We start from the raw sequence: 26,331 nt of genomic DNA, 5'->3' as shown, positions 1-26,331 counted from the left end.
AAACAAAGAGATTGGGACGACCCCCTGTTGCCAACAGACCCATTGAAAGCCTGGAACGAGTGGGAGAATGAGCTCCCCATCCTTTCTGAAGTTACACTTCCACGTTGCTATGTTTCAGCAGATATGGACAAACCCAATGTCACAAGACAAATTCATATCTTCTGTGATGCTTCAGAACAAGCGTATGGTTCTGTGGCATACCTCAGAACTGAAGATGAACAGGGCAAAATTCAGCTTGCATTCCTGATCGCCAGATCTAAAGTTGCCCCCAAATGCAAACAAACTGTTCCGAGACTTGAGCTATGTGCAGCTCTTATTGGTCCCCAACTTTCAAAGCTACTAGAAAACGAACTCACAATTGAAATCAACCGCGTAGTCCTGTGGTCAGATTCAACCACAGTTCTTTCATGGATAAAATCTGAGTCCTGCACCTTTAGGGCCGTTACATAGTCAACGCGAGAAACGCGAGCAAGCAACGCGAGCGACGCGCTCCCTTTCACAGTCTAAACAGTGGACGCAAGCGTCACGGGCGATGCATGTATGCAATACACCGCTCACGCAACAGGGGGTAGTAGAGTCGGGTGATATTAGTAGAGTCGGGTCGCGTGATATTCAGATCACAATGGCAACTGAAGAGGAGTGTATTCTGTTGCTGATTCTACATCGGCAGCAACAAAGGCAACGCAGAGATAGACGGTGGTATGTTCGCCCTTTAAATAAAAAAAGAGATCAGGATGGGGAGTTTGTGCCTCTGGTGCTTCCCATGCGAAGCCTGTACGAGGAGAGACATTTCCAGTATTTTAGGATGTCGGCGCCAAAATTTGATGAATTGCTTTCACAAGTCGTCCGCTTTCTCCCGGACACTCACCAAAATCACCGCAACCCAATTGGTGCTTTGCAAATTGTATTCAAACCTTCTTCTTCTGTAAACACAATATACTTGAATTAATGTACAATACTTGCAATGTCGCCCCCACCGACAACGCATAGTATTCCGTGTATCGGCGCGTCGAGTATCAAAAACTAGGACGACACATTTGGCTACAGTGATTATTTCTGGAAACCTGGTTGATACACTTTTATTATATAACTATATACAAAAACAACAAAATACAAATCCACTAAAAAAAATAATTGAATAAATGCATATTTACAATTCAAGCACTTAACTAAAATAAGTATTAATAAAATAAATAACCACAAAAGGCTGACTGTAATCACTTTTGTGTAAGTGAAGGAAATCTACTTAAGTGGAGATTCGTGCTTGGTCATTACATGGATCGCTTAACATTATGCACACTCGACATTGTCATTAAGATCACGCAATAGAAATCGCCTAAAATTAAGCATAGAGAAAAAAGAAAAAGAAAGCGACCCTAGGCAGCTGTCTACACATGCCAGGATCCACCACTGCCAGATGCAGTTAGAAATTTACTAAAACATATCGCAAGATACCTTGTAGGGGGGCACCTGGGGTGGCCAGCCAAATTTCAGGGGGAGCCGGTGCCACCCCTGGCCAGTGGCCACCATGTAAATCCACCCTGCAAATCTGGGTTACCAGTGCTCTACGGAGCCCCTAAAGTTAAATTAATAAAAAATTAGATGGAAAAATGCTAAATGTATTGTATTTCAGTTTTCCATTGCATTTACACAAATAACTATTTTTTTTCTACAATCAGTGAAAAACAAACAAAAAACTTTAAATTAAATATATTTTTGTTTTATATTGACAGCTGTTTGGGGATTTGGGTATACATTTCTGATCCTGAATTTTTTTTAATCAAAAGTATCCCAATTTTACTAAACCAGAAACTGAGGATTTAATCCAGATCAAATCCATGCCCATTCAAATTCAGATTTTTAAACCAAGTGGATTTTGAATGCAGCTTCCAAAAGACATAAATAAATATTTATGTATTATTTTTTATATGTAATACAATCACACCAGTGTGATTACAATGTTTAACACGATACATCATCAGCTGCTAAATTCAAATCTGCGTTCGCTGGCTGGTGCTGAACCAGAGACAGATGACTTTTTACAGCACTGTGCATTAACCAATCACACACAATGCTGTTGAGCTTATAAATCTATAGACCAATCAGAGGTGTTCAGAATTTTCTTAATTCTGACTGAATAGGCTACCTCTTTCTGGCCAATTTTCTCTTCAGAAACAGTGCAAATTTGTGCAAAAAAGTGCAAATTTGTGTACAAATCTGTAAGATATTAATTTCATAATGTAAACAGCTTCAGTGATTTTAATTTTCTTTCTTTCTGTACAACGAAAGTGTTGATTAGTAGCCTTGCAATGTTTTTATTCACATTAACTTTCAATGTTAAATTCACATTAAATGTAAACTCAGTCTTATTAAAAATATGTTATGGCATGACACCCATATGTTAATTAAGTAAACAGACAGGTTTTTTATGTATAGTAAATAGATTACACTATTAAGTTACTTTGACCATCACGCATTATAGATCAACATGATCTTTAAAGGTCAGAATCAAGATATTTCATGATAAATTAGAAATTTATCACAGATAAATCGTTTGGGAATGTTTTGAATAAACAAGTGCTGTTGTGATGCACTTTTTTCATCCACTCTGATGGCCAAAATCTGATCAGATTCATATGTTTATAGAAAAATGTAGCCCTCCTTTAATATATTTTTATGTTATGAATATTTCAGACCTACAAATAAAAATAAATAAATAAACGGAAAGTCTAAATTAGAGACTGGTGTTGTCAAAAGACCCGGTACCAAAAATTTAAATGTGACGGTACCAGGTTTCTTTAAGTACCAGTAGTACCGAGGTCCCGTTCAAACCCGGTTCAGCGCTATGATTTCCGCGAAGCAGAAAACGAGGACGGAATCTCAAAACCCATTCATGAAATTGAAACTTACATTTTAATATGGACAGTCACAGAATTTGTCAAAGTTAGCATAAATTAATCAAATCAAATCTCCATATGGACCAGTACCTGTAAATGTTAAGCCGCAAAAGTTGTTTGAAATATGAATCTGTGTTCTGCGCGTCTCTGTGTGAATTAATCAATGGCAGAGACGTGCGGGTTTGTTTACTACATAGACTGAAGCGCATGACGCTTGCATTAATTTCAGCATCTGAGCTTCATCTGAACTTTTCCGTTCATCTCAATGGACGCACAGCACACCTGTATTTGATGCTCTGTAAACTCTTTGTGAAGGCGCACGACTCACCGTCGCTTTACTGATAGCGCTGTTTCTCACACATGCAGAGAGACAGCGAGCGATAGTCTTACCACGCTGAATCGACACGCTATATGTAAACTATTCTTTGTTGTCTTCTCCTGTCAAAATAATGGAGTTCATTTAGAATTATTCATATTCATTTTCTAACAAGCAGAAGACATACCGGTTTCTCCGGTATTGGGCGGAGCTGCCCTTACGAAAATTAACCATGGTTTTACTACAAATAAAACCAAAAAAACATGGTTACTATAGTTAAACCATGGTAACCACAAATTAACCATGGTTTTGCTATATTAACCATGGTTTAACCATGGTATTTGTAGTAAATCTGTGGTTATACAAATGGTAGTCAACACGCCAAAAAACCATGGTTTACTACAGTTTTACTATAATAAAACCATGGTTATTTTTCGTAAGGGTAATGCGCAAATGGCAATTTCATTGGCTGGCGCTGATCTCTTACCGTCCCTGTTTTGATTTCAGCAAATCATTTTGACCGAACGCAGACAACGTGATTAATATTCATGAACCCAGCAGCTCATCAATTCATAGTGCACTGTATATACATTAGTATGATAGTAGAATTAGTAGCAGTATTATCTTTTAATAATAATTAATCTGATCTATTACTATTTTTTTACAGAAACCCTCAATGACCAAAAATATCTTAAGCATCACCACCAGCCTTAAGTTCAGTTAAAATGTTAATTTTATAAAAAGGCCTAAAAGTTAATTTTATAAAAAGGCCTAAAAGTTAATTTTTACATAAAGGCATTGTGCTAGAAATATTACTATTATTTAGTAAAATGTATGTGATACTGCTACTACTGTTGAAAAAATTAATAAAACTTTATTTTTTAAAGAAATAAATCAAAATATTTCTTCCATGTTTTAATTTTAATAGCAAATCCCCTTTATTTACCAAAAATTAAATGTGTTTAAATTTCATAAATTAAAAGACAAATTAAATTTGGGTGAAACTTGTTTACTGTTTTTCATAATTATACAGTATAACTTGTAGAAAAAACTTTAAACACAATTGTAAATAAGTATAAAGAATGGCATTGGTTATATTTGTAGTGTTAAAAAGTTATTTTTTTTAATAAGCATATTTTTGTGTTTTGCTTTGGTACCGAAATTGGTACCGAGAACCGTGGATTTTCACTTGTATCGGTACCGAATACTGAAATTTTGGTACCGTGACAACACTATTAGAGACTATTATTATTTTAGTATATTGAAAACTCTGACATACGGGTTATTTTTTGGAAAGGTTTATTTATTTATTTATATATATATATATATATTTTTTTTACTGCTTTTCTTTTCGCTTTACTGATTTTAGACACAGTGTATGAATAGATACTATTAGGTAGGACTTTTATGTTGATTTGGCTTTGTGACGTCATAAGGCCGCGCCAGGTTTCTGCATCGGTTGAGATTCAACTGAAGAAAGGTTTGTGTTTTTTAAAAAACATTTAAAGTATTTGAATCGATGTAGTTTTTACAAGCATTTTAAAATAAGTGTATTTTTTATTGAAAGTAAAATTTTATGATTTTATTTATCATTTGTGTTGTTTATTGAGGGGGGGGGGGACAGTCACACACGAGTAACAGAAGAGGTGCGTCTCATTTCGCTCCCTATATCGTGAATTAGTTTATTGTAAACACAAACTTGGACAGTGGCAAGTAGTGTTGGAAAAACCTGTCTTTTTTTTAGAAATAATTTAACAAATTGCTCCGCGAAAACGATGCACTGTCCCGAAGCGCTGGCGACACCTGCTGGTCACAATCACTGATCTATATATTATATCATATTATATATTAAATCTATATTATAGATCAGTGGTCACAATGCCACGAATACAACGTGTACACACAAGAGCAAAGAAAACACAAACATTTATGACAAACAATAACAAATGTTTTCATTACATCTTAATCTATTAAAGTAATATTCAAATCATTAAATACCAAATATAAAAAGTAACTAAATATGCAGTGTAATATGTGTTCCTTTGCAGTGATAGTAGAACTAGGGAGCTGATTGAGACACACCTAGAGATTTAGTTTGGATTTATTTTTCTTTCTGTAAAATATTCTCATTTGAAACATGACAATGTATCCAAATACAGAGAAAAACTCCTGGTGAAGCGGCTGAGATCACACTTTTATAAAGATGGCTTTTATTAAAGAGGAGAGTGTAGACGTGAAGATTGAAGAAATATTCAGAGTCAAACAAGAAGATACTGAGGAACAAACAGGTTGGTTTCATTCTCATTTAGTTCTTATTATAATGTCATCCTCTACAGAAATGTATATCATGAGCTTCCGAACTCAAAATAATGAAAACCATTCATCTATATTTAGGGCTGTCGCGATTATAAAATTTGGCTGACGATTAATTGTCTAAAATTAGACACGATTATTGTGATTAACTGTCTGTTTTAAGGTTTTTTCGATTATTATCACTATTAATTGTCTGTTTTTTTAATGTCCTCTGACAGCCATGTTATTAGCTTGTTTTGTGGTTATGAACAGAACTGTGATATTTCAAACATACTTAAATACTTTAGCCACAGAGCGATGTTTCTGCGAGGAGTGGAGCGGGAAATGGTGAACCCAGAGCCGAGTGTTTATTAAATGCTCAGAACGTGGAGAGGAAGTTGTTGATGCTCCACTCAGCTCACATACTCTGCCGGACACCACCACACAAATGTGTTTTTGTTCATGACTGTCCTCCTACAGGATTTAAGACAGAGTAACAGCTCACTACCAGTTACAAAAGACACTGTCACAGTCTGTCACAGGCAATTCTAGTAGCATTTTTCATCAGTTATTTTCTTAAATTATGCATTGACTATGTTCTGGCCCGCCATCTAGTGGTAGAATATTTTTTGGCCCAATGCTAAACTTGTTTTTCCATAACAAACGATGCTTCACTTAGACTAGAGGGATCCTATTATGCTCTTTTACAAAGTCTTGGTGTTGTTTTGGGGTTTATCTACCGGTGGTACCGAGTACCCGGTCAAACCGGTTCTTGATGCGCTATCTGAGAGGTGCGTAGATGCGCTCTCTTCATAAAAGCACTGAGACTTGGCAACATCAAAAGGAGGAAACACACCAAACTAACAAAATACTTTAAAGACAGACACCCAGATCAAATGAAAGAGTTCTAGCATTTATTTGTGGCGCTAGCCACAATATCAAAACTGACCATCACAAATACATTTTCCAAAAGGCTTTGACTTTGTTGAATAAACATGAGTGTCAAAGTTGAATGTTTTTATGTCACTGTATTTCTGAAGGAATCTGACTGTCTTCAGAAAATTTTGGATGTCATTTTCATTTCATCTTACCTGTAATGCCTGAGCAGCATTTGTGTGCGCAGGCTCAGCGCTTGCTTTATTACAGCCTTTACTGGGGAAACCTCTCTCCCGCTCTACAAGCACCTCCTGATGGCAGAGAAGGAATTTGCCGTCTTAAATGCAAGAGCAAGGCTGTGGGAAACTATTTAAGAATAGTATTAAATATTTAAATATGGATGTCGGATTGAAATTAACGCTGGTATTAGAGTGGTTCATTGTTAGCAGTGCGGCTAACGCTAATATAATGAGCACTATAATGCAGTTTCTTTATTAACTATTTAATGCTCCTATAACTTTTATTAGGGTTAAAAAACAGAAGGACATGTTGATATTTATTATGTTAGATTTTTAAACACCAGATGGTTTTAAATAAATTTTGAATCTAAAATATGCGTGCTAGAGAATGAACCAATGGTTAACATTGTGTCATATCAGTCAGAAAAGCAGTTCTGTTGTTTTACTTAGTTGTTATTCTTGGCTTTAAAATTCAAAAGCCCTTTACAATTAAATATGTACACAGTTTGGATTTAATAAAAGTATAGTTGCTTTGGTACCAAAATTGGTACCGAGAACCGTGGATTTTCACTGGTATCGGTACCGAATACTGAATTTTTGGTACCATGACAACACTAAGCCAACCGTTAGCAAACGTTATTTATTTTCTCTGCTTTTCTGACTACAGTCACGCTTCGGGGCACACCCTCCAGCAGCTGAAAAATAACTGCATTTACTATGTACAGATCAGTGCAACGGTAATATGTAATGTTTATTTCAAAAGTTCTGAAATTCAAAAGGTACTGTAAATCTGCATTGCTGTCGATTTTAATAGTTCATTATAAGTTACTTTATGTATTTCAAAACATGAAGCCAGTGCCGCCCCCAGAAAATGTTAACAGGGGTGGCCAAATGAGGCCACAGTAAATTTTGGGGGTGGCACATTAAAATAAATAAAAAAAAAAGGGTTTACAATATAGACAAAAAGTTATATCTCTGTGAGTTCTAGGATTTTATCGATAACGATAATTACACTATTTTGCTGAGTGTTATTGTGCTGATATCTTATTTTTAATTGTGCTGACACCTGAGTTTTTTTTTTTTACCTTTACACCATTGTTTCTAAAAGTGTGCACCATATTTTAGGTCAAATACTTGCATTTGGGCTGTTACCAAGCAAATGCAATCAGTATCAACAAAATTGATCTTTGCAATGTAGATAAAACAGAAGCTGCATCTGAAGTGCCATTTAGATGTTTTTACACACTGTTTAATGCAGCTCCGTGGAACATGGAATACTTTAACCTGCAGTTACAAATGAACAAATAATGTTTTGATATTTTAAAGATAAAACATTGAAAACTGATGTTTGAAATTATTTAAAAAATGAAAAGGTTCCATTAAATGTGAAATTAAAACCGCCAATAGGTGGCAGCGAGTCACTGTTAATAAGTGAGTCATTGCGATTGAACCGAATCATTTAAACGGTTGATTCATTCAGGAACGAATCACTTTAATGTTGCTCAGACAGGGCCGGCCCTGACCAATTTGCTGCCCTAGGAAAGATTTTACCTGGCGCCCCATGCATCACAGCCCATTTCACCCTGTCATTGTGTTCATGATTTAGCATATATATATATATATATATATATATATATATACACACACACACATTACAGCAGAACTGTTTCCAACACTCATAATAAATCATCATATTAGAATGATTTCTAAAGGATCATGTGATAGACCGGATTCAACATGTGACACTGAAGAATGGAGTAATGATGCTGAAAATTCAGCTTTGCATCACAGAAATAAATGATAATTTAAAGTATAATAAATTGAAAACAAATTATTTTAAATTGTAATAATATATCACAATATTACATTTTTTTCTGTATTTTTGATCAAATAAATGCAGGCTTGATGAGCAGAAGAAACTTCTTTCAAAAACATTAAAAATAGTAATGTTTCCAAACTTTTGCCCTGTTCTGTATCCCCTGCACAACTGTAGAGTAAAACATTAATAAAAAAGTGATAATAAAAAATGCGTCTTAAAACTGACATGATTGTCCAAAATCACAGTCTGGGGACTCAGAACTCAGAACAACTGCTAACATTAAGTTTAAGGTAAAAATAACTGCCATGAAATTATAGTATCTTACTCCTATGCAATAAATTGTTCTTTCACTACATCTCTTTACCTCTGTCTTTATCCTCTTCTCTTCTTTTTGGCACTGTATCCATCACAGACTATGCTCATTTATAATGTGTCATGTAAATTGGGCCTTCCGTCACAATCAGGAAACTTTCACCGTGTCTAGAACTGGCGCGAGCTGCCAGGCCCGTTTCTACGAGCTGTGTGTTAACCATAGACTGTAAAAAGGTGTTAACAAAAGCAGTGCTGTCTACATTGGATGCGGCGTCGGGCACGCTACACAACAAATTACCAACAACTGATCGTGCGCGCTCTGTTTCTGACGCACTTCAAGCACTCGATGGGCGGGGGAAGATTGAAGAGCCGGACTTTTTTTTTTTTTTGCTTTATTTGGTAGTATTTCGAATTAATGGTTTTTAAATAGTAGCCTATTATAAAAAAAATATATATGTAAAAAAAAAAAAAAAAAAAAAAAAAAATTCACTGGTTCACTCATTCTGGCGCCCCTATGGATGAGTGGCGCCCTTAGCATTTGCCTATACCGCCTATACCGCGGGCCGGCCCTGTGGCTGCAGCAGGTGCCGCACTTTTTTTTCATTTCTTAAACTATTGTGGATTTAAATTCTACATTTACATTAATAGGACCCACTGTAAAAAATCCTAGGGGTGGCCGCAGGGGTGGCCAGAGTTTATACAGGGGTGGCCGTGGCCACCCCTGGCCACCCCTTGGGGGTGCCCCTGCATGAAGCAGCACTAATGCTCTCAACCAAGTGTTCTAAGCACGACCTCGCCCCTCCTCACCCCCCACCATTCAAATTTATGTATGCAGGAATTATTTTAATTATATTCTAATGGGGCGCTTTGTGACATCACAAAATCCCGGAAAACAGCGCTGTAGTCCAAATGAGCTGTTTGTTGTAAATGAAATATCTCCCTTTGGAGGGGACTTTGAGATTTGTAACTTGGTAGATTTTTTTAATGCCCAATCTGGAGTTAACTTTTATGTGTCTTTTTTGCTTTAGACTTGATGCTGCCAAAAGAGGAGAGTCAAGAATGGAATGATCTAAAGGAAGAGAAAGATCTGGTTGAGAAACAAAATGATTTCATGAATGGAGAAAAATCTTTTAACTGCTTACAGACTTTCACACAACAAAGTGCTCAAAAGAATGGAACCAGTATTTATTTAACCTGCATTCAATGTGGAAAGAGTTTCACTGAAAAGGGAAACCTTAATGTCCACATGAGAATTCACACTGGAGAGAAGCGTTTCAGCTGCCAACAGTGTGGGAAAAGTTTCATTCAAAAAGAAAGTCTTAAAAGCCACATGAGAATTCACACTGGAGAGAAGCCGTACACCTGCCCTCAGTGTGGAAAGAGTTTTTCACATAGAGGAACAATTAATGAGCATATGAGGATTCACACTGGAGAGAAGCCGTTCACATGTGACAAGTGTGATAAGAGCTTCAGGCTTAAAGTAAATCTTTCTGGCCACATGAGGATTCACTCAAGAGAGAACTGTTTTCTATGTCATCAGTGTGGAAGGAGTTTCACAGATGAGAAACACCTTCAGAATCATGTAATAACCCACACCAGAGAGAATCCTTTCATGTGCCATCACTGTGGAAAGACTTTATCAAACAATAGAAACCTTAAGATTCACATTAGAGTTCACACTGGGGAGAAACCTTTCACCTGCCTTCAGTGTGGAAAGAATTTCACAGTTAAAGGAAACCTAAAGAGTCACATGAGACTTCACACTGGAGAGAAGCCTTACACGTGTCATCAGTGTGAGAAGAGATTTGCATATCACACCGACTTCAAACGTCATTTGCAAACTCATTCTGGAAAGAAATTGCAGGGTTCTTCAGTGTGACAAGGTTTAAAAAACTGGAAGTCCATTTAATTGTTATCAATGTAATATTTACATTTACTCATTTAGCAGACACTTTTATCCAAAGCGTCTTACAAATGAGGATAATAGAAGCAGTCAAAACTAAACAAAAGAGCAACAATATATAAATGTAAATGACTAGTCTTGGTTGGCCAAACGCAGTACACGTAGAAAGGTAGGTATATGCACATGAGCCTCTTTGAGATAGCACAATGATATGCCAATCACTTGCAGAACACAAGCTTATAGAGGGAATATAAGTCTGAAGTAATGAATTTAGGTAAAGGGGTGCAGAGCCAGTGGTGGTTCTGTAGGCAAACATTAATACCTTGAATTTTATGCGAACAGCTACTTGAAGCCAGTGAAAATTGATAATAAGTAATAAATTAATGAGCAGAAGTAATAAAGTTTCTTCTGTCATTACACTTACAGAAACCTAAACCTCAAAAGTCATGCAGATGTGAGACATTCATTTTGTTCTTAACTGGCTCTATTTAAAATGGCACCAGAAATTATCTGATAAATTAATTTTGTTTGAACCGAGGCATTGTACAGTATGTACATGACTGTGACATAGATTTTGTGTTTTGCAAAGTTTGCTGCTTAAGCTGTTGTGGTGTTCATTCACATTGTTTCTAGATTATTGTGTAGAGTAATCAGATGCATTTTAAATACTTGCTAAAAGCTTCATTGGCCAAATAAACATTTCACACACACACACAAAAAAACAAATTTCCTTGTTTGTTTTTATCTTGACACATAATGACCAGCTAAAATGAATTCACTAATCATATCAGCAGCACTTGTGAAAGTGTGAATGAGTACTAGTCAGGTAAAATCACTATCATAGTAATTAAATTTTAAGAGCAGACTGATTGCTACAAAAGGAGGCAAGAAGTGCTTCCAGTCATTGTGTTCTTGTTATCAATGGTTACCTCCAAAGAAACGTGCATCCATCATCGCTTTGCATCAAAATGGCATCACATGCAAGGAAATTGCTACAAAGAATATTGCACCTGAAAGAACCTTTTACTGGATCATCAAGAACTTCAAGGAGAGAGGTTTGACTGGAGTGACGAGGTCTTCAGGACGTCCCAGAGTGTCCCATTTGCTCTGATGAAGCTCTCTTCCCACTGTTTATGGCATCTGGAAAATCGGTTGTTTGGAGAAGAAAAGGTGAACGCTACCATGAGTCCTTTGTTGTGAAGCTTACTGAGACCATCCATGTGTGGGGTTGCTTTTCAACCAAAGGAGTGGGCTCTCATAATTCTGTCCAAAAACACTGCTTATTTTAAGTTCTTTCCACAGGAAAAAAAAATGCAAGGGATTGATCCATGCCATACAGTAAGTGTGATAATATTCCCAAACACTTGAAATGAGCCTAGATAGCAATTTTATTATTCCAAATGTCCCCAAAAGTATAGTGATACCAGTAAATTCTAACCTTATGGGAATTAAAAAAAAATTGAATTATTAAAGAATTATTAAAGTTTCGATTAATGGGTAGATTTAGGAGGGTAATATAATATACAGGTATTAGGGATGGGAGATTCCCCAATTCGCTCAGTGCCTCAGCATAAAAAGTTATTGATTCAATGCATCGGTTTAAAAAGTGTGCATCGAATACAGGTTGGCATTTGTATCACGCTACAATGTTTCTAACATAATTGCATCAGTAAAAAATTTTTTTATTTATAATTACTAGTGTATGCGCTAAACTTTTATTGTTTAGAAAGTGACATAATCTGTAAACAATACTTTACAGTTAGATTGGTTTCTCCTCTCCAGGTCCACTGCTGGCCAAATGGGTGCCCTAAGCAGGATTGTATTGTGCCCCCCCTTCCTCAAATATGATAAAAGAAAAGAAAACTATTATAGGGGTGAAAATAGAACTTTAATAAAAAGAAAAAATAAAGTGACATGACATCGTATTTTGACCCATACTCAGAATTTAACCCATCCAAAGTGCACACACACAGCAGTGAACACACACACACACTGTGAACACACACCTGAAGCAGTGGGCATCATTTATGCTGCAGCAACCGGGGAGCAGTTGGGGGTTCAGTGCCTTGCTCAAGGGAACCTCAGTCGTGATATTGCCAGCCCGAGATTCGAACCCACAGCCCTAGGGTTAGGAGTCAAACTCTCTAATCACTAGGCCACGACTTCCCTAAAAAAAGTAAATTAATAAATATGTATTATTTACAAATTACAATTGTAGCTCTCGACATTTACCTATGGCTATTACTTTATTATGACTCTAATTTATTTTATAGTCTCAAGCAAATCTTGAAAAATCTTGAAAATATAAAATTAAGTAGTTTTACTATGATGCAACCATGGTTTCTTGCTGAAGGAATTATAAAGGCTGTATCATCTATAGCAAAAAGGTGGCCAAAAAAGAAAGATTAAGTGAATATTTGAATTAAATGTTTGGTCAGTAGCCTAAACAAGGATTTGATTGTCCTGTAAGTTTAACAGCAGCGATTACATGGCATTTGGCTACCTTTGCAGGCATTTGTAATAACGTACATAAATTGTTTATTTTGTATTAGCCTACATTATGTATTTTAATCAATCATTATTGCCTTATTGTTTTTTTATATAATGCATTTTAAGTAATTTTAAAGGCTAATGATGGCTAAGGTAAGTTTCTATAGCAACAAAAACAAATATTACGTTATATTAATACATCTTTGTAAATTATTATTTGAAGTAACAAAACCAAGGTTCATTTGCAGTTAACCATACCATGGCTACAAGAACAATGATTTTTGGTGTTATTATTAAAACCCTGGCTAATTTCCGTAAGGAAACCTGGAAAGTCAGAGAGAATATTAGATGCGTTGGTGGTGGTGAAATTATTTCTGACATTAAAACTCGTTATTAACGTCAACACCGAAAAAAAAAAAAAATAAATTTACAGGAATGTGCCTGAAAGTGATACACGGACCTCGTTTTTACCTAAATGATTTATAATTTATTTGAATAAATATAAAAAATGTATGCATTTGCATTGTAGCTGACACCTAAATGAACACATAACAGTTGATTTTATGACTGTAAGTCATTCTCCTCAAATGCTGATGACGTCAGAAAGGTGTATTTTTTTATTTCACTTAGTTTTCTTTTCTCTGCGTCGGATTGCTGATGTCTTTTAACCAGGAATAGATGTCCGTCCATTAACTGTGAACATTAAGCCACAAACGTGAGGTGCGAGCACGGATGGGGGAATGGCGGAAGTGTTTTTTTTTTTTTTTGAGCAACTGGGATAGTGCCCCCCTGGGAGTTGGTGCCCTAAGCAGGCTGTGTACTCTGTGTATAGGGAGCGGTGGTTCTGGGTATATCATTTGAGAAAGCGCACACACATATAGTAAAAATACTAAATGCAAATAGGAAACCATACTCTGTAAGAAAATTGGGTTTGTAATAAAACTTTAAAAAGATATAATGTAAATAAAGTAATAAAATACAAATTGATTAAATTTTTTTATTTATTACCCTGTAACTCAATTTATGTAACTGTAATTTCCATTAGCTGCCACCCTACAATGTTTTAACATGAACTGTGACAGAGGAAGGTTTTAGTTGAATTACATTAGAAGGTATGAACATAAAGTTCAACTTAAAACTAAATTAATGCTTATACAAATGTATCCCCTGAATAGAAACAATTCTAAGCAATGAACTTACAAAAACATTCATTTGTAGCCATTTGTCCAACACCTCTAACCATGGACATATAGCAAGCAAACACAAACGAGTTAAAACATTTTTTAACAATTAACTCAATAATTTTTTTTTGGTCAACTCAATAACAAATCAGCACCATATGTTCCAGTCAACATTTAGGTCATGATTTAGACAATGTTCATGACAAGCGCATGTGCACTTGACAATATACTTTCAATTTCGGAGTGCAGCTCTGGATAAGAGCTGTAGGTGGAAGGAAGCTCCAGAACTGGACCGCAGGTATGAGCAACTGGTTGTCTTGCCAGTCTATTCAAAGATCTGAAAATCAATTGTATTGTGTTGATGCAGACAACATCAGAGCCTGTTACAAACCTGAGCATCTTCCTCTGCCCCACTACATCCAATCCTCTGATGTACTGCTGTAGGAAACACATTCTCTCTGCTTGACTTCGAGGTAAGACATTGAGCTACTTCAAAAACCTTCTTGTTGTTGATCTCTTGTCTTCATACATCTGTAGAACATCAACATAACTTTTGAAGTTTTTTCTGAAAATATGTTTGGCTTCTTTAGACATGTTGTCTAAAGCATATTTAGGTAGTTAGATGATTTGTTTGTGTCCAGCTTTCAGCATTAGATGTTTTAGGTTTTGATATGTGGCTGGGCATGGTGGTCACACCCAAATGATCCAAAAGATTTAGCAGTTCATCTGTCATCTCCAACGAGATCTTCTTTTAAGGCACAAGAGACCAGATCTCTCTCTGACTAACTCAAGTATAAAAGGAATGAATCAATTATCATTTAATCTGTGACTGAATGCTCTCCAAAAATGAGTGCCACTGTGAAAGCTGTTGCCAGATAAGTTGGAAAATATATTTGGTCTTTGTATCCTTTGGCCAAGATTCTTCCGATTGACTTCCAGTCTTCCTCCGGCCATTTTGGAGAGAGTGATGGCCCTCTCATATCCTCCCCTTCAGCTGAACGATCCAAAAATTCAGACCAGAAGCCTGAGTACACATCTCTGGACACACCATCTTCATCAGCTTCCATTTCATCTATGATACTGTACTTCAATTTCTATGTCATGATCCTTCGAGCTCTAAACTGGCCAGTTATCTCATTCAAACGTGTGATCCTGTGCAGTTTTATGGTTACCTGCAGGAGCTCATATTCAGAACCTGAAGAGTTGACTGCATTAGCTGCATCATCCATCTGTGACAGGACTGAAAGCTTCCTCTGTCAAACTCAAATCAGTCATACCGACTACATCACTTGTAAATCGATAAATTACATAAGTGGTTGCTGAGTCAGAGTCTTGTATGACAGGGAAGTGCATCCGTTCATAAAGAAAAGTGTCACCCAAATGACATACCATAAATTCACCTGTGTATGGGAATATTATAACTTCTGATGACTGAGATAAGGAGTCAGTTGAATCAACATAATTGATAGGAGTTTCACATTGTTCTTGTGGTTTATGCAATTCTGTTTCTGTCTCAGTTTCACTCACATTAAGTTCATCATCATGTGGGATGCACTTTGTACTCAGGTAAAATCTTAGCATTTCCCATTTTAAGTAGTGTAAAGTTCTCCAACAGTAGTGTCATCTTCAAGCTCAGATTCTTGAAAATCAAAAATGTCATGACAAAAGTTCTCCAACAGTTTTTTGCACATTCCTCTTGGGAAGAACAGCTCCCTTTGCTTGAATATCAGATTTTTTTTGCATCTTTAGAGACATCAATGGTTCTAGTTCCTTCACCTAAGTGCTACCATACTTGTTTACCCTTGTGACACCATCCTATCTCAATTTTTCTTGTTTTCTCAGCCATCTTGTTGTTCTAGTGCCGTCTTGTTGTTCAAGTGCCGTCTGCATTTATCTTCGAAATTCTCAGAAGAATCTTCATCAGCTTCTGTTCTGTTGTTTATTCCCATCTTCTTTCTTAGCTTTTCAAACAGAGTCTGACTTGTAGCATGTGATTCACTTTTGTTGCCAATTTTTTTTTAAATCCTATTTTCAATTAATATACTGTGTAGGCTGAAGGTGTTAAACCCAGCTCATGGAGGACTGCAGGCCTGCAGAGTTTAGTTCCAGCCCTGCTCCAATACACATACCATGTAGCCTTGATTTTAAATAAGCCTGGAGTACGTGATTAGATGGATCAGGTGCATTTAATTAGGGCTTAATCTAAACTCTGCAGGGCTGTGGCTCCCCAGGAACCGAGTATTACACCCCTGGCCCAAACCTGTTTATAGTTTGCAATGGCTGCCGTGTTGGCAACCCTAAGCAGCTCATTTCTAAATGGCAGAAATAGGCTTATGTTGTCACATCATGTACATAATACGTTGTTATAATGAGAAAATGATGTTGTTTTAGTGAGAAAAGATTTTATTAAAACGACATGACATCCCGTTATTACAACATAATTGAATGGGGGTAAAAGTTTGTGTGGCAACTAGGGGTTGCACCAACTAATCGATTAGTCGATTAGTTGCCAATCCTATAGAGGGCGCAACAGTTAAAATAACAAATACATACATACCATGAAAGCACTTCACATGAATGTGTGATTATATTACTGGGGTCTTGAAATTGAACGGGAGAACTCACATTCTAAACAGCTTATAGTACAGGTAAGTTAATTGCTGTTCTAATCTAATGCACTGCTGCACTGTAACACACACACATAGACTACAGACAGTAGCTCGTACGTCATGTGCAGATCGCTTGCGCACAGAATCATTCCGCACGGAAATGTACTGTCAACAATGGTCTGTGATTTCTCAATAAAAAAAAGCTTAGAAACTGAAAAGTTCTATAATTTATTTCTTAATAACTAAATCCCACAGCTTCACTAGTAGAGACGCTGCCAGGTAGAATTAATTCACACACACAATCTAATGCATTCATATGAATGTAATCTTTACTGTGCTACTTTATCTGTATCTGATTTAGAACGAGCAGAGAAATAAAACGACCCAAAGACAAAAGAACTGATAAAAATGAGCTGTTATAGGAGCAATAGCCATGTACGCAGTGCTGTGTCATATGCCATAGCTGTGCACAATGTATTTTTTTTTACAGCTCCAAGCTTATGTTCATTAATGATGTCATCAGCGACTAGTCGAATTTCATCACATAAATGTCGACTTTAAAAAAAAATCACTAGTCGTTCAACCCCTAGTGGCAGCAATGCATCACCGTAAGTATGAGCACACTTTGCACATTAATGAGCACAGCACTTTGTAACTTTTCTGACTTCATATGCAAAAATCTGATTCCTTGATGATTTGATGTTTTATAATAGTGATTTTAAGAATATTTTATAATTTAAAAAAATAATGAAAAAACTAAATACATGACTAATAAGCCAATAAGTGCTCCTCTGCTGCCATCTACATGTTATAATGGTGATTTTATGTTTTTTTTTAATTGTTTGTTCTCCACAGTATATTTTGGTCATTCCATTTAAAATAACATTCAAATTGGATAATTTTCGAACTTTAAAAACATTTGTGTGAAATGCTTGAAAGTAAATGAAAACTGCTTTAGTTTCTCTCAAAAGGTTGTACAAACCCTGACATGAATGATGAATGAAGTTAAAATAACATTAGACTATTTCTGCTACAACACCATGGTTATAGTTAGTTTTACTGGTTTTCTGTGTCAGTGCCGTTTGATCTGTTTATAACAGCGATTTCTGTACAGAATTTGAATGCTTTTCATTAGATATTGCAGCAATCTATATTCATTCTGCGGCACATTCAAATGCTTCTCACTGGATTGCTGTTGCGAACTCAACTTTGGCATCTGAGTAAAGCTGTTCTGAGCTCGGACAAGTTTGTGTCGCGGTCCACGTTGCGCAGCTCAAACGAGTAGCGTGATTTAGTTTGACTTTTGTTTCATTTGCCATTTGATGTTTCTCATATGGAACAGAAATGGCAGCACTTATTAGTTGAATAACACGGTGGTCGAGCCAGTACCACCACTCAAAAAATATTACTCAACCATTTTGGTCACAGCCTGGAGCCCTTACTGATAACACTTTAGTTATACCATTTAACACCTCGGATCACTTCCTCATCACTTCTAACCTCACACTAACTCCTGACATAGCCAATGGTCCTCCGCAGGTCACCTTTCAGCATAACCTACACTCACTCTCTCCCTCTCTCCTATCCTCTATGGTAGGACTGTGCAATCAACAGAAAAATCTGTTTGGTTCCGATTATGAAAATCCAATAATCAAGATAAAACGATTATTGTGCGCCATTCTGCCCCCTTTTGCAGCGCTGCGCTTTCGTTCCTCCATTAAAAGCACAATTTCCTGTGCAAATCAGTAAAATCATGCAATTTGACATTTGCAAAACGGGATGTGCTTGATTTATCAAAGTATATTTATCCATATTTTTAAAAGCATGAAAGTGAACTTGCGCTGCTCCCCAGGAAGAGATATGAGCTCATAGATGGAACATAACACAGATATGTAGTCATATTTTAGCTCAAAACTAGAGCCAAACTGAAACTGAATTGAGACATTAATACTAAATAGTATAATGAATAAATTAAATAATCATACTGCTTGAGACTTGCAAAAAAAAACATTAAAGCACAGTTAGTTTCATTTGTATCTTTTTATTTTATTGTATTTTTCCTTTGCTTTTTTATTACAGTTTAATTTTCAGTAATTTGGAGGACTTTTTGTTTGTTTGTTTGTTTGAAATTCCGCTGGTCTCTACAATGTAGATGTCATATCAAATATGTATTTCCTGTAAATAAGGTTGATATGTATCAAAAAGTCATGATTACAATATTGACCAAAATAATCGTGATAATGATTTTTGCCATAATCGAGCAGGCCTACTTTATGGTTTCATCCGCACTTCCTTAAACCTCTCAGTTTTAAGCACTGGACACAAACAGTGCTCCTGACACTCTCTGCTCCACTCGAACATCTTGTTTAGAAAACTTTTGCCCCCTTTCTTCCAGACCAGCACGCATAGCCCCTCTGCCACCTGGCTGTTCGATGTTCTCTGTGAACATCGCTCTAGACTCAGGGCTGCAGAGAAGAAATGGCACAAATAAAAAAACTCTACTACCTTAGTGTGTATCAATCACCCCTCTCTCCCTTCTCTGCAAATGTCTCCACTGCTAAAACAACATACTACCACAACAAAATAAGCAACTGTTTTGACTCTTGCGCACTTTACAGAACTTCCTCTCCTCTTCTATGTCCTCCTTCCCCTCCTCCTCCATCAATTCTTACAGCTGATGACTTTGCAATATTCTTTATAAATAAAACAAGAAACATCAAGGACCAATTATCCATACCACAAACCGATGATTACTTCATAATGACAAATACATACTCCCTCTTCTGTTTCTCTCCAGAGAAACGTTGGACACAGACGTTTCTAAACTTATCATTTCCAATCGTCCTTATACCTGTCCATTTGATCCTATTCCCACTCACATACTTAAGGCAATTTCTTCCTCAGTCCAACCTGGGCTTACATTATCAACACCTCTCTTCACACTGGTACATTTTCCACAGCAATTAAACAGGCTCGGGTAACAATCACTGCTTAAGAAACCCTGTTTAAATCCAGCACTTTTAGAAACTACAGACAATCTCTTCTTCCGTTCAATGCAAAGACACTTGAGCGAGTTGTGTTCAACTAACTCTCTATGTTCCTTGTACAGTACAACCTCCTGGACAACAACCAATCTGGCTTCAAAAGCAGCCACTCAACTGAGACTGCTCTGCTCTCGGTTACTGAAGCCCTGAGACTGGCAAGAGCAGCTTCCAAATCCTCAGTACTCATCTTGCTGGATCTGTCTGCTGCTTTTGACACCATTAACCACCAGATCTTCCTGTCAACCTTCATGAAGATGGGCATCTCAGGAACCACACTTCAATGGTTTAAGTCTTACTTCTCAAGTAGGTCTTTCATGGTGTCTTGGAGGGTTGGTGAGGTGTCTAATAAGCACATCCCGTTTTGGAAATGTCAAATTGCATGATTTTACTGATTTGCACAGGAAATTGTGCTTTTAATGGAGGAACGAAAGCGCAGCGCTGTAAAAGGGGGCAGAATGGCGCACAAGAATCCCCCCAGGTGTAAAGTACCGGGAAGATTAGTCAAATAGACTGGTGACGTAGGTCTGCGCGCGTTTCTCAATACAAAGTACGCTGATTTTGGGCGTGCATTCTCGGTAGTGCGGACTTTGTGCATTCGACTCGGGAGTGTGATGTCCGCGACGACGCAAATCCAGTAAATCTGCAAACAGCAGCGTATCCTACTTGATAACTTCAGTCAGCTGACCATGGCTACTATTTTCCTCTCTGTATATTTACAATAAAACGAAATAGGATATCAAATACCACTGCCTCCTTTCGTTTTCATTTAAGCATAATAACAGCTGCAGAACTGTACTTAGTTCAGGGATATGTGTATATATACAGCCATTACAATGAAACGTAATATTATATAGATTTGCCTTTTTTATTTTCATTTTAACATATAGATAAATTGAATACAGACTAAAGATAACCTGTTAGATTTACCCAAAACGAATTATATTTTATGTTTAACCACTAAAGAGACATCAGAGCCAGCGGCACACATCGGAAGGTCTAGCCGAGGAGAGGCTGCTTCTCGGCGGATAGATGATCACTGAGCTCCCGCTGGTCGCGTGGAGCTCACCGTCACTGAGATCGGCGAAAAACATTTTTAAATAGGCGCTGTCTTTATAAATAAACAACAGATTTGAGTTTTAAACAACTACATTCTCGCCTGAAATACTTTTAAAATTACATTTCATGACACAATAAAACACTAATATTTTGAACATGATCAGAATAAATGGTGGTTGAACTCAATCAATGCTGCGTGAACTCAACTCGCTTTGGCTACTGCAATTTTCCTCTCAGTATATTTAGAATAAAACGAAATAGGATATCAAATACCACTGCCTCCTTTCGTTTTCATTTAAACATAATAACAGCTGCATAAATGTACTTAGTTCAGGGATATACAGCCATTACAATGAAATGAAATATTATAGATTTGCCTTTTTTATTTTAATTTTAACATATAGATATCTTGAATACAGACCAAAGAAAACCTGTTAGATTTACCCCGCAGCTGAATTATATTTTATGTTTAACCACTAAAGAGACATCAGAGCCAGCGGCACATATCAGAAGGTCTAGCCGAGGTGAGGCTGTTTCTCGGCGGATAAATGAACACTGAGCTCTCGCTGATTGCGTGGAGCTGACCGTCTCTGAGATTGGCGAAACACATTCTTAAATAGGCGCTGTCTTTATAAATAAACCATAAACAAATAAAATAAATAAAACAAATAAATAAAACAAATAAATAAAAAAATAAATAAACAACTACATTCTCGCCTGAAATACTTTTAAAATTACATTTCATGACACAATAACAGTAATATATTGGTGGTTAAATGGTGGTTGAACTCAACCAATGCTGCGTGAACTCAACCAATCAGGATGTTTAGCGCCCAAGTCCCGCCCCCGAAAGTTCAGGAACTTTGAAAAAGTACCACCTCGCCAGCAGGGACTTTCTGAGGGGCATTTTTTTTACCTGGAACTTTATTTAGTTCCTGGTTCCTGCGGTGGAAACACACCGAGTACCAGGCCAAAGTCCCTAGTTCCTGGGTAAAGTTCCTGCGGTGGAAATGGGTCATAAGTAGCTTCTAGGTCCTTGCCTTCAGGTGTGGCTCCAACAGGCCATCCCTAGCCAAGCAAGGGTGTCAGGATGGCCGAGTGGTCTAAGCCGTTGCGCTCAAGCTGGGGAACAATAGTCCGTCAAAGACGGGGAAGAAGGGAAGAAAAGAGGGAAGGAAGAAAAAGAGAAGGGGAAGAAGAGAAAGAAAAAATGAAGAAAAGAAAGGGTAAAATTTGACGTTCAAAGACCGATCTTCCTTAGCATGCGCGAAGTGATACATCTTCCGGTTTCTTCTTGCGGTAAATTCGCGCATTTATATTACACTGTTTTCTATTGCAGGTGCTCCCCTCGACTCGGGTTGGAATCCAGCTAAAGACAACTTTTTGTAATATTGTTAATTGCTTTAAATCGATAAAGTTTCAAGGTTAATTAAATGTATATATATGTGCTTTGTTTGATATTTTTTTCATTAAATTTAATACACCAATGGAAATGTGTTTTGTTATTATTAGTTATTTAGTAGTTGTTGTATTAATTTTTATTCTGATTAAGCATGTTATTTGTAGTTGTATTCATATTTAAGCATTTTATTAGTTGTAATTTTATTGATATTAAATCAGATTATTTTTAAGGTTACATTCATTCAAGACACCTTCAAATCTGTCATTTCTAATTAAAAAAGGATGCAAAAAATAGTCATTATTATGCTGAAAAATGTCTGTGACAAATGACAAAGTGCAAATTATCTTTTTAGGAATACGTTCTATTGTTGTGGTGTACTGATGAAATGTTTACTAAAGTACAAATAAAAAAGCAACAATTCTCTTCTTTTTTTTACAATTATGCCAACATAACAATGTATATTAAACAAATTAAATTTATATAAGTTTTCAAAAAAATTTAATTAAAAGGGAAAAAAAAGGAAAATAAATGTAGAAATCCAAAAGCATCTCAATTTTTTTTTTTTTTAATTTATTTTATAATTATGCTAACAGAACAGTAATGAATATTAGATTAAGTTTTCAAACAATAAATTAAAAAGGTAAAAGTAAAAGTTAAATAGGATTAAAAAAGCAGTAAATAAAGTTAAATAAAATAATGTTAAACACAAATATTAACAATAGTGAACTATATTTAAACAACTATATACACACAACAATAAATAAAAATATACAGTGTATACATTATTTGGGAACAGTTCTCCGCATTTCCTCTAACCACTGTTCTTTTGTAACGTTCTCAGTCTGTGGACAGTACACCTTGCCCCTGTACTGGGTATGTCCCGTTGCACTGGTTTTGAATTGTCCACACTTCCTGCAAGTGTTTGCCTTGTAGGGTCTCTTGGGCATGGTTTGTGGATTGGCAGCTAGTTGTGAATTGGTGCTCTGCACAACTGTAGCCTGTAACAGTGGCATCCTATGGACAGCTGACAGTCTTTGAACCATTTGCAGACCCTGGAACACTGGCACACCCTGAAACATTGGCAAAAATATGGTTTTCTGGTATTAAAAAAATTTGTACAAGTTTAATAATTCATACAGAATGAAACGTGAAATGTGTCTTCATAGAATACTTTATAGATTATGCCATTACTTACAGAGGACAGTACTGCTTGGTATAGAGGCACTAGACACTGTTGCGCTGGGCTGGTCTTCAACCTGAGAAGGTCTCCTGGCCACACTAAGATTTGGCTTTGCTGCAGCAATGTGAGAGCAAGTAAATCTTGGTTTGGTAAACCAAAAATGTGAGAAGACAGAATGTGTTATAATATCAAGAATTATTATTTATATTAATATTACTATTTTAAGTAAATGCAGGTTTTTAAAAACATTTCTTTCTGAATAGAAGTGTCATCCATAAGAGGAATGATTTATTAGCAGTATTGACTCTTGAAATTACTACAAAGTATTTGCATGATGGAATAATTGTTAATATGTGTACAGCTAATAATAGCCAGCGTCTATGTGGAATGTTACCTGAGATTGAGAAAGAAAGATAATGTAGCTTTAACACATGAGAAGTATTGAGAGAGATGCCATGAGGGACATGAGTCTAGCTCAGTGACCTTCAACCCAGGCAGAGCTCAGTTAGAGAGGAAGAGGACAATCCAAGAGTAAAGCCCAGAGATGAAAGAGAGAAAGCAGACAGGTTACATTCTACATTTATCCTTGACCATGTGACTTAAACCAAATCTGATATATTCAAACTGACCATTCAGCAGACAACAGGTGCCCCCACTGTACAAGAGGGGTGACAATTAGTAGGTCAGCCAGCATCTCATAGCATTCTTGCTCTTTCTTTTCTTCTTCTTCTTACGTTCTGAACTTTCTTGAATTTTAATTGAGCTCATACTTAAGTGGTATTATTAAAAAAGTTAAATAGTAATTCTTACCATTGAAAATTGTGTTGCAACTCTTGCTTCCACAGGTGCAGTAGGTTAGGGGCAGGGGCAGGGGCAGAGGCTGGGGGTCAGGCTGACTCTGCTCCATGGCCTTCTTTGCTGTTTCAGCAGCATGAGGTTCTTCCACCACCCTTTGTGCGGGTCCAGTAGAGGCTTAAGACGACCAAATAAAAAACAAAACAAAAAAAACACTTTAATACATAATTCAGAAAGAAACCTTTTCAGTAAATATACTAATAAAAAAACACTTGCTACATTAATGTTACCTTTGGAGTTTGAAAACCACAGATGCATTTCAGCACACCTCCAAGCAAGGTTGTTTGGCCACGAAACAGCATCTGACATTTCTCTATCTGTAAGCATTATAACAAATATAATGCACAATACAAGTGAGTCCCTTAAGAGAGCATAAAATACTTCATTAAATTCATATATTTATTCATTCATTGATTAATTTCTAGGACACAAGTCACATTTATCTTATATATAATGTTACAACTGGTATCTCCGTTTAGAGAAGAAAGATACAAGAGAGGAACATTTCTCAAAATACCTGCAACATTACATAAATGTCTATAAACAATTATGACACACTCTGGTTTACACTGTTGTTAGCCATAACATAACACAGCCATCACATTACATCGTTCAAATGAATGGGACCAGGTAAATGTTTGTTCTGAAGCCTGATGTGTTGTTCTCTTATGCAAATACATTAAACAAAGATACTAATAATGTTCGATTATGATTATTATTATTTTTATTTCTCTATCATGCAAAGGTAACAAACACTCACCCTTTGATAAATCTCGTACCACTTTTTATGTCGAACTACGCGACAATGACCCTGGTCATAGGTCACGAACTTCAGTAATAAACCTTTTTTTTTTACCTCTGACACGCCCCCTGAGGATGATGTATTTTTTTCGTACAACTTTCGTACAACGGTTCGGCAACTTGATTGACACCTGACTAGAAGAGCTGACCCCTCCACCTAGCGGTGATACGCGGAAACGTGCCGTCGACATCCCCCTGCTCTCTGATTGGCCAAATGTCACGCATGTCAAGAGAATGTTATGAATTGCGCTTTTTGATTGGCTGGAAATGTTAAGGCGCTTCGACGCGATTGGTCCAAATGTCACAGCGCTTCGATGCGATTGGCTGCGCAGTTCGACATTGCTCAACATTTCTGAAATATTGGCAGACTATCCTTCGTCAGCTAGCGTTCAGGTCGCACTCTCCCCTGGAGGCGTGGGTTGAATCCCACTTCTGACAGATCTATCCTTTGGCTACCTCACAGTTTTCCACAAAACATCATTTCACCTTCCCTGAAGAGGAGCTGTGGCCTTTTGCCCCCAGGAGACACAGGGAAACCCACACGGAAGGGGACAGAGAACCTCACTCTTGGAACACACCTGATCCAACTAATCATGGCCTTCAGGCTCATTTGAAAACTACATGCCTTGTGTGTTTGAACAACACTCTACAGGGCTCTAAAGGAATTTAGTGAAGTGACATTCAGCCAAGTATGGTGACCCATACTCAGAATTTGTGCTCTGCATTTAACCCATCCGAAATGCACACACACAGAGCAGTGAACACACACACACACACACTGTGAGCAGTGGGCAGCCATTTATGCTGCGGCGCCCGGGGAGCAGTTGTGGGTTCGATGCCTTGCTCAAGGGCACCTAAGTCATGGTATTGAAGGTGGAGAGAGAACTGTACATGCACACCCCCCACCCACAATTCCTGCCGGCCCAGGACTCAAACTCACAACCTTTCGATTGGGAGTCCAACTCTCTAACCATTAGGCCATGACTTCCCCTAACTTCCCCTATTTAGTTTGATACCCCTGGTCTAAGCGCTCTCAGTGATCAGAAAAAAACACCACTC

At 37.0% G+C, this 26,331-nt stretch overlaps 1 protein-coding gene across 1 annotated transcript; it reads left to right on the top strand.

Moving 5' to 3' along the window:
* Positions 1-5,353: 5,353 nt before the first annotated feature.
* Positions 5,354-11,047, top strand: LOC132098476 (gastrula zinc finger protein XlCGF7.1-like). Its single transcript, XM_059504585.1, has 2 exons — positions 5,354-5,501; positions 9,780-11,047. The coding sequence occupies exons 1-2, from the start codon at positions 5,417-5,419 to the stop codon at positions 10,628-10,630; spliced, it is 936 nt and encodes a 311-aa protein (XP_059360568.1). The 5' UTR covers positions 5,354-5,416; the 3' UTR covers positions 10,631-11,047.
* Positions 11,048-26,331: the final 15,284 nt, after the last annotated feature.

Source organism: Carassius carassius, chromosome 22 (genome assembly GCF_963082965.1).
Source record: "Carassius carassius chromosome 22, fCarCar2.1, whole genome shotgun sequence".
NCBI classification, from domain to species: Eukaryota; Metazoa; Chordata; class Actinopteri; order Cypriniformes; family Cyprinidae; genus Carassius; species Carassius carassius.
Note: the sequence above shows the minus strand (reverse complement) of the source record. Positions and strands in the feature narration are given on the sequence as shown.